At 39.1% G+C, this 12,741-nt stretch overlaps 1 protein-coding gene across 3 annotated transcripts in view; it reads right to left on the minus strand.

Moving 5' to 3' along the window:
- LOC127373326 (corticotropin-releasing factor receptor 1) overlaps positions 1–12,741 on the minus strand; it is a 55,794-nt gene that overhangs the window by 21,348 nt on the left and 21,705 nt on the right. For all 3 annotated transcript variants that reach the window (XM_051417727.1, XM_051417726.1, XM_051417728.1), the window contains one exon: positions 6,792–6,877. In XM_051417727.1, coding sequence (XP_051273687.1) covers positions 6,792–6,877 — 86 coding nt within the window. The remainder of the gene's footprint in view (positions 1–6,791; positions 6,878–12,741) is intronic.

The following is a 12,741-nucleotide window of genomic DNA, read 5'->3' on the forward strand; positions in this document are numbered from 1 at the left end:
TCCCTAAATACTTTTATTTTTATCTCATCCTGTCTTTCCTGTTTCCTGCTTTCCAACAGTAATGAGAGAAAGTATTTTACATTAATTAAAGTCCCAGAGAGTGAAACCTGTTGCTGCCCAGATGTGTGTTTAACCTCTGTAAATCCTCTCTGTGTGTTTGGCTGGAGGATGTAGATTGTCTGCAGAGGTCAGAGATACAACCTGTTTGTTTCTCTCTTTCTTCCACAGTGTCGTTTCTTCTATCTTTGTGGCTGTTTCTTGTCTGTTTATGGTCATTTCTCGTCTCTTAGAGGTTGTTTTTCATCTCAGTAGTCCCTGTGCGTCTCTTAGTGGTTGCTTTTAATCTCTTTGTACTTGTTTTGTGTCTCTACAGTCATTTTGCACCTCTTTGTGGCCCTTTTTTGTCTCTTAGTGCTGATTTTTTATCTCTTTGTGGTCGTCTTCTGTCTCTTAATGTTTTTTTTTATCAGTTTGTAACTGTTTTCTGTTTCTTTGTGTTTGTTTCTCTCTCTTAGAGGTCGTTTTTCCCTCTCTACGTAGTCATTTTTCATCTCTTTGTGGTCATTTCTTGGTAGGCCCCTCCACCCATAATGCCAATAACCTACCTATCACCTGTCACCTCTGAGACTTCTGGGTGACTGTCGCCCTCTGGCCTGGCTTTAAGGCTTGTGAAACGTGCACACGCTCACATGCAGTATCCACGAGGCCCTCGTGGCACTACTGCTGAAGCTGAAAGCTTTACACAACAACAGACACATCTTGCTCTGAATTGGTGCCTAAGACCACTGTCTGTGACTCAGATATCCATTGTGATCGGATTTCCAACCACACTACCAACAGTAATCTGTGCTGTAAGTGGATTTATGTAACCTACTGGTGTCTACGCCGAGATTAAATGTGGGTATGTTTAATCCCGGCCCCGCCCGCCCTGAAACACGTCATCTCTCCCATTCACTTTATTTTGGTGAAGCGGCTCAAATCTCTTTAAGTCTACAGTGGACAAACAGCGTGTTACTGTATCTCCTGATTCATTTACTGTGTCTGCCTGTTATCTGTCTGTAATATACACACAGGGACAGACATTTATGGGGAAACAATTCCTCATAAATAAGAAAAAAGGTTCTTTGTCACTTCCTTTCCAAAGAGACTCTAATAAATATTTCATTTTCTGACCTCTGCGGTCGAGGTTTGACTCTTTACTGCTCGTTGGTGATTGGTTTGGATCTATAAGTCTGTTTTATTGGATATTCACACGTTATATGTACAATAAAGAATCTTAACCTAAACACTACAATGTAAGAAATACTGATCAAATCTGATACTCGGTATTGGTATCGGTTCGATTATCGACCAAAATCAGTGGATATCAGAGAGAAAACGTACAATTAAAGACGATTTATTAGCTTCAGTGGTTTTAGGATCAATGGCTGCAGCTAAGGAGCATCTTCCTCCTCCTCCTCCTCCTCCTCCTCCTCCTCCCCTCCTCCTCTGTGAGGTCTAATTAAGAGAATCAGCATCAGCAGCGGGGAGAAAATAACATTGTTTGAACTAAATTAGTTGTTTTTTCTTTATGTTCTCCTGTAGAAGCAAATCTGAGCTGTAACATGATGCGTTTGCTTGTTTAAGCAGGTCAGCCATTGTTCAGACTCAGAGCCTCCGACGGGTTCAGGACTGAGCTGCAGCTTTATTAACGGGAGACTGAGACCAGGCTTTATGATCCAACATCGGTTTTAACCTCCATTATCCAACGTACAGAGATCCTGTTGCAGCTCAATATTGTTTCCTATCATCATTTTGATGCAGCAAGGTCGGGACCCCCACTGAGGATCACCAAAGTTTCAAATTGATTAAATATTTCTTCTGAAATATAGATTATTATTTAAGATCTAAAGACACAAACAGTCTCGTCCTGCGTTAGAAAAGTACGCCAAGTATGGCAAACATACGGGGGGAAAAAAACACTGAATCTGATAAAAAAAAGAAGCCTATTAAGTCTGTTTGAACGTTGAAAAAAGATCAAATTCAATAAACACAATACAGACGGAGAACTGTATCAAATGTTCCTAAAAATATCAGGAAAAAACGCAAATAATCTGCTCAAAATTCATCCAAATCTCTGGCTTTACACAAAGTTCCTTCAGTTAGTGAGTTCACTGTTTGAGTTCAGTTTATTAGTTGTTCTCTGCTGTTACTGTCCAACATTAAATATGATATAAAATATGTCACCTAGTTTACGAAATAATAGAAAAAGAGGGGTAATTTAGTCAATTCGAGCCATCCCTCAAACACAATATTACACAAAAAATTGAATTACATGGTTGGAAACATTTAAAAGTCCAGTTCCCCCGAATCCCTCCGAGACCTCGATCTGTAAACAAAACCATCCTGTCTGGACCTTTCACAGGGACACAACTGAGAGGAATGTTGTATTTTTGTTGTAAACAAATCAGGATTTTCTTTTATTATTTTAGTGTATCTGTATCTGATTTAAATGCAGAGTTTCTTAACCTTTTTATTTAATAGAGCCCTTTTCTATCACTGAATAAACTGAAAAAGTGACTTATTTTATTGATATTTCATATTATATTCAATAATAACAATAACAGTAGAGAACAACAGATAAACTGTATAATGAACTCAAACAGTGAACTCAGTAACTGCAGGAAGTTTGCGTTAAATTAGTGATTTAGATTCATTTTGAGGAGATTATTTTCTGTTTATAGTAACTTTTTAAACAATTCTCTGTTTGTATTATGTTTATTTTTTAAATTTCAAATCAGAGAGTGAATACAGTTTGTGTTCAGATCTTTAAAGTTTAGATCTTACATAATAATATTAACTTTATGATGTATAAAATGTACTTTTCTCCTAAATATTTGTTTTATGTTGCAATAATTTCGATTAATAGATTAAATTCATGAATAGATTTGTTAAAACAGGAAGAACATCCTTGTTTTTATGTTTATTTTTCTTCCCTTTTTGAATAAATGCAGTGTTTTTATGTTGTATTGATTACATGAATGTAAAAGGTTGAATGTTAAGGTCTTTAAATGTAAATTATATATATATAATATATAATATTGGGTCGATAATTAGTCGTAGTTTCATTATTTTACACAAAAAAATGGCAGAAAAGTAATTCAATGGACCAGTGTGCAGAATTTAATGGCATCTAGCTGCTGATTGCAACTCCCTCACTTCACCCTCCCTTTCCAACTGTGATAACGTAACAAAAACACAACAAATGTTATTTTCAGGTAATTAAGCACTAATAAAAACATACCTATGAGTATAATATTGTATTTCTGCCAGTAGATCCTCCTGAATGTTTCACTCTGGACCTTTAATTACTTGAATCGATGCTTTAATACGAACGCAGCCGAACAACCAGCGACCACAGTGAGGTTGAAACAACCTGCTTCCATCGAGCTTTGAAAGCCTCACAATCACTTCAGCAGGATACAAGAGGCTGAGAAAGAAGCAGGTACAATTCAAACTCTCAAGTTGTCACTTTTTTGTGTGCGTAAACCGCCGTGAATGCCTTCAAGGACGGACTACTTTAGCACATTTACACAGTCAGAAGCACAAAGACACACAAAAGGGACGCCGGGTTCTCGGAGGGGTGAGGCGTCGTGATGCAGTCAGGCAGAGGTTTTGACAGCAAGCTTTTTTGGCTTTAATGCACCTCTCGTACGCCTTGGCTGCACCCCGCCGATGGCTGTCTCTGGCTGCCAGGGTTGCATCAGACCCCTGCACAGTTTTATAAGAAGAAAATCAGCTTTTGGGCGAAAAAACAACTGAAAATGGGCTCGAATCTGAATCAATCATAATGTTTTAGTTTATTTCTAAAGCCTGTTGTGTGTTTCTGTGTTTCCTCAGTTGGCACATTGATGAACGTGTTTTCTGAAGCTGTTGAGCTCTCAGGGTCTCGAGATGTTGACACGTTTAAGAGGAATCTGACAAACTAAATCAGTTCGTTTGAAGCGTAACTGAACCACATTTTGTCCATCAGTCCCCCAAATATACAACAGAATTATGTGTTTTCAAAATAATCTTGTCAAGCATGTTTTGCATTAGGAAAGTAATCTGGTTTTATTAAAATATATCTAATATGTCTTCATATTGTGTGATTTCATCCTATTTGCTACGACTGGAAAATGCATAACGAAGGAAATCTTGATAATCTTTAATCTTGAGATCAATTATTTGTGGTTCAGGATTAAAAGAAGAATAAAGAATAAAGGTAAACATTAATATCAGAGTGTTGGCTGCTAAAAACTGACGATATTTAGTTAATTTCTGGATTCAAACAGTCTTAGAAGTAAATTTTATGGTGAAATTAGTAAAAAAACAAACAACTGGCTATAACTGTCCAGTCAGAAGAGACGCAATGCATTATGGGGCGGTTGAGTGTGTGCAGCAGTCTTACTAATCTAGTTAACATCTGGACGTTTCTCACGTGCACAAAACTCACATACAACACAGCTGAAAATGCACTAAAAACTCAATCTGACGTCTTTCTTAGAGCCAATCCTACGTTAGCATCCGATTTCAAACGCCTTTGAGTGCGAACTTTCAGAAATATCGCAGATTTTGTGGGAAACCCGCTTAAACAACTGTGTTGGAGGCCTCCCAGAGTGTCTGTACCTCGGTTACTCCCGTGCATAAATACAATAGAACGTGGTTATTTCCGTCCTGAGAGTTGCAGATGTGCACAGCTTCCCCCGACTCAAGAAACCCCTGAATGCAGCGACGAGGACGCGTCCCTCTGCTGCAGTAAAATACATTTTTTCACCAAACAAGGACTGCACATTTTGTCCCCCCCCCCTCACCACCACCCTCGACTCCCGTCTCTCCTATAAAGGGAATCACTCTCAGGGGTGGCGTGACAGCAGGAATGACGAGTGACTGCGCTCTGAATGATCGCTCTGCCTAATGTGAGCGTATGTGTGTGAACACGGAGAGCAAACGACAGAAAAAATTTGGCAAAAAAGGGACCCGACGTATAAATCCAGCAAACGGGGGGGGGGTTTAGGAAGGAGCGTCGGGAGGAGACAGGAGGAGAAGGGAGGAGACGGGAGGCCGACAAGATAATATAAGAGCCACCAGTCGCCTCGGGTCGCTCTGACAGCTGACTCCTGCTATAAGACTCCACATTGTACAGATATCTGCTCCACTACAGGCTTTTTAACAACCTCCTTTCCATCCTGATGTCAATCACGCCGCCGCCGCCGCCGCAGCCGCCGCCGCCACGCTGATTTATTTCAGGGCTAAATTAAAAAAAAGAAAACTCAAACACATTCTTTAAAAGGTCAGACAGTCTATATCCATCTTCTGTGGGGATCGATCGGACTCAGAGAGTCTCTGGGAAAACACTAAATGAAGGGTCTCAGTCTGCCGCACTGATTCCCTCACAGATCTATAGTGTGGAGATGTAATCTGATTACTGCTCCACCAAAAAACAGCAGAAGAAATCAGAGATGAATTGATCTCTCTGTGAATCCGAAGCCTGATTAAAAACACACACATCAATGAGACACACTGAGCGTATCGATCGCTCGTACCGATGACCTTCGAGCTCGCTGCCGACCTCTGAACCGACGCCTACAGCGGGTCTGGTGTTGTGTTCAGGGACGCCGGTTTCCAGTCTGAGCTTTGTAGTTGTTTGACGACAGGGAATAAAGTACAGAGGTGTTTTTATCGCTAACGGCGTCTAACATTACTGTTAGCGACAGTTAGCTTCTGTTAGCAATAAGTCCATCAGGAAACTCCCATAAATCACCTCGGTACCGCTGTCGTCAATCTGTCCTCTGTCTGTCTCTGAGGTTGTGTTCACTGGGAGACTAAAAGTTGAAGATTGAAACCGGTTAGTTCGTTCTTACGTAAGCACGCTCCACATTTAGTTTTACAGTAAGAGGGAATTATTGGATTTTGATATAAAAATACAAAGAAATTGAGTTTTTTTGGCATAAAATGTTAAATATGGGAACAATATAACTGAGGATGTGATCTTAAAGGGTTTAATATGGACGTTTTATCACAGATATTGGGGGGGGGACAAATAATTCCCATATAGAGAGGACCTTTCTCATTTCCAGGTGATCACACACTAATAAAAACACACCTATGAATATTATATCTAATTTCTGCTAATAGATCGTCCTGGATGTTACTCACAGACTCACTCAACTATTCAATATTCAGTTGCAGCAGATGGTCAAACACAAACACACTGAGTCACCATGTCATTTTATATTTTACATACAACTCAAATGTCTTTTTCTTGTCCTGCAGCCTTCGATTTAGGTCAGCGTGTTCTGTCTGTCTCCCTCTCTGTGTTCAGTCCTAATTAAAATAAGCGCAGCATCACATCTGCACATCACAATACGCCGTCCAGGTGGAGGCTGACGACAACATGTGAACGGATAAAGATGTGCAGCACAGCAGGGACCGCTTCACGATGGAAAAAGCTGCTTTTTTCTTTTAACCAGAAACACTTTTTTAGAAGAGAAATAGCTGCAGGTTGATTTGCAGACTCTCTCCCACCTACATTATAAACACCAGCCGCCTGCAGTCGGCCTGTTTAATGCAACTCTTTGTGCTTTTGAAGCCGATTCCTTCCAGTGATGCCCTCCAGCACATTATAGTATTTTTGTCCTTTTTTAAGGCTCCAAGCAAACCCCCCCAAGAAACACCTCCTTTAATCCATATTCTGCCGTAAATAAGCCACTCGTCTTCCTCCCGCTAACCTTCGACTGTCCTGATTAACGTTTTCGTGCTTCACATCTTACCTCCTCGTGAAGTATGGCCTTACACATGGAGTAGTTCCCCTTCAGCGCCCACGTCCCATTTGCGAGACATTTCCTATAAACATTATCTGCAGAGAGAGGAAGAGGAGAACAAACTGTTACTGATATTACTCATATTTTATTCATTTAAGAGATCTTTTTTTTTGTATCCCTGGAAGTGAACGAGACGTGGATCGTAGATCGGTGGAGGCACTGTGACCTTTTTTCCTGCTGTTGAGACTAATAGGGAGAGATCATTAGAGGAAGTCTTACAAGCTGTGACTTTTCACACGTTTTGCTGTCAGGACAGTCTGCCACCCTCCTCGCCGAAGCATCGTTCTTTACATCTTAAAGAACCCCCACGCTTTCATCGGCAATGCACGCCGTTTATTTCCTTAAAGTTCTTCACATAAATGTCACTTTAGTGCCAAACTGCGACACTTAAAATGAATCATTTTATTCACCGGTCGCCTGTCGATGGCGTCATCTCCCCTTTGTGCCTGCGTCAGCGTTGTGGTTGTCTGCCAGAAGCTGTCATACATTGACTGTTGATCCAGTCTGAAGCCACATTGTTACCATCCACTGTTTAGATCTAGATTTGAACCGGATGAAGGAGGAGACCTCTGTGGATCATTGGGCTCCCGGTAGAAACCTCCTGAACCATGAACACTGAAGGAATCCTAACCGGGAGAAGCTGACTGCAATGACGCCAATGGTGGTGAAGACAACAACTCCCATGATCCCACGCTGCTTCACCACCTCATCACACTTCATCTTCTGTTATTGTTTTAATGTGAGAGAGACTCTAGTGGCAGAAACTACATATAGTATGTTTTACAGCTTAAAGTCTGTTTGTTTAAGATTAAACAAAAAGTTAAAACTGATCACATCAAAAATGTTAACTAACAAACTCAATTTTATAGGTTTAAAAGGATTATTGATCAAACAGCTTTTATAAGTGACACTAAATTAGTAAATTACAGAAATTTTCCTGATTAAGTGTTTTTTACTTACTAGAACAAATAAAGTCAGTTTCTCTTAAAACTACGAGTACAAGCTACTCACCGGTAATCAAGTTCATGAGTTCATGTTAATCAAAACTTTAGATTTTTGAGTTAAATTGATGAATTGAACCCGGTTTTACAGTTTATTTCAATCTATTTCTTCTTTGAATCAAAGAGCGACTCTGCTGCAGCCAGACAGCGAACCATTATTTATTTTCTATTTTTAAAACATAATTTCTGCACATTGCTGGATAAGATCAACCCCGGCCGGTCGGTGGGGGGGCGGTTGGCATGACGGCTCTGACAACTGTAAAATCATATTTTTCCAGTCGGGCACATTCACAGTGACGGATGTGAAATAATCTGCAACAAATTTCACATTTATTATTTCTTAAGATGAAGGAAATGAAATGGGACACTGTGGAGTTTAAACACAGCAAATGAGGCAATTTAAAGCTGAAAGGAGACACCCCCCCCCGACAGGTGAACGCTGCTGGGTGTCAAATAAAAAAAGGTTCAAGACCAAAAAAAAAGGTTTAAGGTTCAGTTAATTTAATGATAAGCACGGGGTGGAAATTAAGTTACTCAAACTAATGCGACACACAGAATTCAGATCAGGTTTGGGGGATTATTTCACCCTCTGGAAAGGTCTTCTGTCAATGTGGGAAGATTTCCACAATCAGCAGTGAGAGCACGTACGAGTGTGTCAGCCGGTTAATCGCTCGTCCCGCTCGGAAACGTTTCCTCTTTGAGTTGTACGGACAGCTCTGACCCCGGTTCTCTCCCCCCAGCGGGTCGCCTCGGGTCGTTAGACGCCTCTTTTATTTTATTTACTCTGTGACAGTTCGAGTCGAGTGGCGGCGGGTTGACACAGTTTAAAGCTGAAGAAACAATGACACAAAATCAATAAAACAGAGTTTGTTTAGGTGAATATTAGGAGGCAGTTTGCTCTCAGGTTACATTAGATAAACATTCAGTCAGATATTGTAAATCTACACTGCAGGAAGCCTCGTTTTCACACCTCAAACAGCTGTTTCCTTCTCATTAATGTGGGTTTTCTACAGTTGAAAGAACAAACCAATCAATATTTCTATAATAACAAAGCCTTTTATTGTCTTTTAGCTCATTGTTTTGGTTCTCCAGTTCACAACTTTACTGTTTTGGCCACTTAAGTTTCCTCCCTCTGACTCTGGTGATCCTCTGAGCACCAATATACAGCTGAAACGTTCCCCTGAGGATGATCCCCTGACCTTTAACTGGAGCTTTAATCACATTAAAATGTAAATATCAGCACAATGAATGACGTTTCCATCAGCCTCAGTTTGTGTCTATGCTACTTGGCTAATGTTATCATTGAGTAAACTGACTATATTTCATATTATATTTAATTAATAACAATTACAGCACAGAACAGCTGATAAACTGTAAATATTAAACACAATAACAGCAGGAAGTTTGTGTAAAATGAGCGATTTGGATGAATTGTGAGCAAATTATTCGTTTTTCTGATATTTTTAATAACTTTTTATACTTTTTTCTGTCTGTATTGTGTATTTATTTATTTTACTTAATAGGCTTCTTTTTGGCAGATTCAGTGTTTTCTTCTCCCTCACTCTTGTTCTATTTGCTCTTTGTTTGTTATAACTGCATCTTTTTTTAGGCCTACTGTATATTTTCATATCATATTTAACCAAGAAGCCCTCATGGCCCCTAGTTGGGGGGGGGGGTTCCTGACATGCTAGTATTGTCATTCTGAGCATGTTGGCATGCTAATGTTATAGTATATAGCCTCCCAGAGCCACTACGATGTCTGTAGAGCCTCTTCGTCTGGTAGTTAAAGGATTTAAATTAATGGCATTCATTAAATTGCTCCCACTGCTTTTATAATGTTTATGTCATTCGGGTCATATATGTGTTATTAGAAGTATAAAAACAGAGAATATAAGCAGGTAAAGAATCTCAAACTTCAGAGATGAACAAGATTAAATGCATTAAGAAATCTTCTGATTTACCAGCAAACACAATAACTGGATCTGTTGTTCAGATCCATCAAACGTGTCCTCATCAGTGTCCTCAGATGGAGGCTGATAGGCCTAAATGCATGTTTTAATAATGAGAGATTTTTTTTGGGGAGGGTAAGAGATGAAATGGGATTGGGTTGCCTGAGGGCAATAATGTGCAATGAGCTGGGTAAAAATAGCATGTTGACAGTGTAAGGGGACTGTCATCCCCAATCAAGATTACCTAGCTTGTGATATTCCCTAAACCCCAAACGCAATATCCTAGAGAGCTTTAAAATCCGTCTGTGGAGAATTATGTCAAAGTCAAAAGTTAAGAGTGACAAACTTCTGCATCGGACCGACTGCGCAACGTAAACAGAATTCCTACTTTTGTTCAGTTCTGTGGATTTCTAATAGAGTTTCTGATTCCACAGACGGCGGTGTTTTGTCTATATTGGATTTTAAGCTGCTTTATTTCTCTTTAGGAAAATCCATTTTTCTACTATCAAAACCTGAATTTTTAACTGCAACAGGAAAAACCTTCCTCACCCGTTTCTCCTCTTCACATAATTCTCACCCACATTTACATGATCATGAATCTGCTGCACGACTTTTCCTCTGGGTTCAAAATAATTTGCATGGATTATAGTCAAAGCAGTGAAGTCACTTTATTTAGAAAAAACACACATTTTTATGTGTAAAAAGCAAAAAAAAAAAACAACTGGCACAAACTGAGACATCAGAGCTTAAAAGGTAGAAAATACTGGAGCCTTCAAATGAATCAGTTTGACCTTGAAATGAATTCTTCCTGGCAGTGGACACAGAGTGATTGATGGCTGCTCAACCTCCCTATAAGAAGCAAGAAAGTATAAATCCTCACGTTTTATGACAAATGTGATAATCCTCTTTGTGTGTTTTTAATGTGCATTTATTATTTTTTGGGGGTGGGGGGGGCGTTCAGTTTGAGAAGGAGTTTTACAGCTGAAGCAAATTAAGGTGGATTTAATGCTCCGGACGGCGTTTCATTATTTGTTAGTTATAGTAGCAGTTAGTATCGGATTACTGTTGCTACAGTTTTATTTTGGGTTGATGTGGGAACAAAATGTTTGGACGGCTGAAATAATAGCTGAGCATTTCGACACATTTTAAGTGTTAAAGATCCCCTCCAGACATATATTAACACACTGAGAGACAAATAAGTAACAAATGACGTCCCGAATTTACAAGAAAGCCCAAATAAATAACAATCTGTCGTAGATAACGTTGAACAACGATAATAAATGTTCTCCTCGCTCAGTAACTCACAAAATCGTGCGATTTTTAAAGGGAGTCTGGTGATATTGTTTCATTACAGTGTGTTCACAAACATCTGCCGCACATTCGTCGTTCTGAAGATCAAACAGCATAAAGACTGGAAGTAAGGGGAAACAGCTAGCCTGCCTGTGTCCAAACAACTACAGCTGCCTCTACAGCGGTGATTTTAAATGGTTGTCGGAATCAAACACTGATATATAAATATAAATATATATATATAATATGCTGTTAAACTACGTTATAAAACTACTGTACACTCGTGTGTCAGTGAACATCGTCTCTCTGTGTTTCTGTTGTTGTTTGCTGTCAACGTGCACGAGGGAATTTACAGCCGAGGCAAATTAATGTGGATTTAACGGGCGGACAACATGGTGGCCGTATTAATGCTGTTAGGATTAGTTGTTTCCAGCAGTCGCAGGATGAAATATGTGAAAATATTTGACGATTGAAAGCAGCAGAAAAGCCTCTAAAGCTCAGTAATTAACACACTGGAGCTCGTTTGTTTAACCCGAATATAAACTCAACAGCTGTGTCAAATGTGGATGCAGAACTTTAAGCTTTAATATAATTTAAACGGGTGAGTTTCATATAACTTCACCCTCCGTACAGTCATCATGAAAGCATAAATTATCTCTAGAGACCAAAACTGTTTACGTATCAGGTTGTAAACATGTTTGTTTCCGCTGTAAAGTAAATTTTAATATGGAGCCTTATGGAGACTCACTGCTCGAGCCAGCCTCTAGTGGCCGTTAGAGGAACTTCCTTCATTTGAGCTCAAGATTGAATAGAAAAGAAAGAAAAGCTGCTATTTAAATTATTATTATTATTATTATTATTAATTTGTTATTAAGATATTTCAGCTAATATTGAGCTCGATTTAACCAGAAACAACAACGGTTTGTATAATATTCCAGAAGAGGAAAAAGATCATTAAATAATCTCAGATTAAGGTACAAATTCTTAAATTCAGCTCAATAAAGTGAACAAAATACAAATTTTAAGGCTCTTAAATAACATTAAATAGCTTTTATTTCTGGGTCGTTAAACTGTCGGATTTATTTTGCTCAATATAAGAATATTTTATCGTATTTCAGAATATTTAAAGTCTGTTTTTGCTTTCCCGTACAGACAGAAAGAGTCTAACATGTGTTTCGAGGGGGGAGATGGGGGATCGTTGTGGGTCGTGAGACGTCACCGCTGCTCGCTCCGAGGTCGGTCGGGTGCACTTTGGCCCGAAGGTCGATCTCGGGGAACATCTGTTTTTGACCCGGAACGGCCAAAAGTGCAAACGGAAAATAACTCTTACTCGACCGTATGTGACGCTGTAAACTTATTAACCCTCAAACACATTCAGGGACTCATTCATTTAACTGCAGTGATATGTTTTCTTTTTCGCATTGTCTATAATAACAAACAACACAACAATACTGTAAAATAACAGAAAATCACATTTTCCCTAATTAAAATACAGTTTCAGCTTTAATTTCACATAAAATCTGAGATAAATGACGTATAAATACTTATAATACAGATAATCAGGCTTATATTTACAGAAAACGGATTTTTCGTATTTTAATCTGAATTTTAAAAGTTATAGATCTGTCATAAAAGTCACAATTACAGTTATTATTGCTG

The sequence above is a fragment of the Dicentrarchus labrax genome, unplaced genomic scaffold (genome assembly GCF_905237075.1).
Source record: "Dicentrarchus labrax unplaced genomic scaffold, dlabrax2021, whole genome shotgun sequence".
Classification (NCBI taxonomy): Eukaryota; Metazoa; Chordata; class Actinopteri; family Moronidae; genus Dicentrarchus; species Dicentrarchus labrax.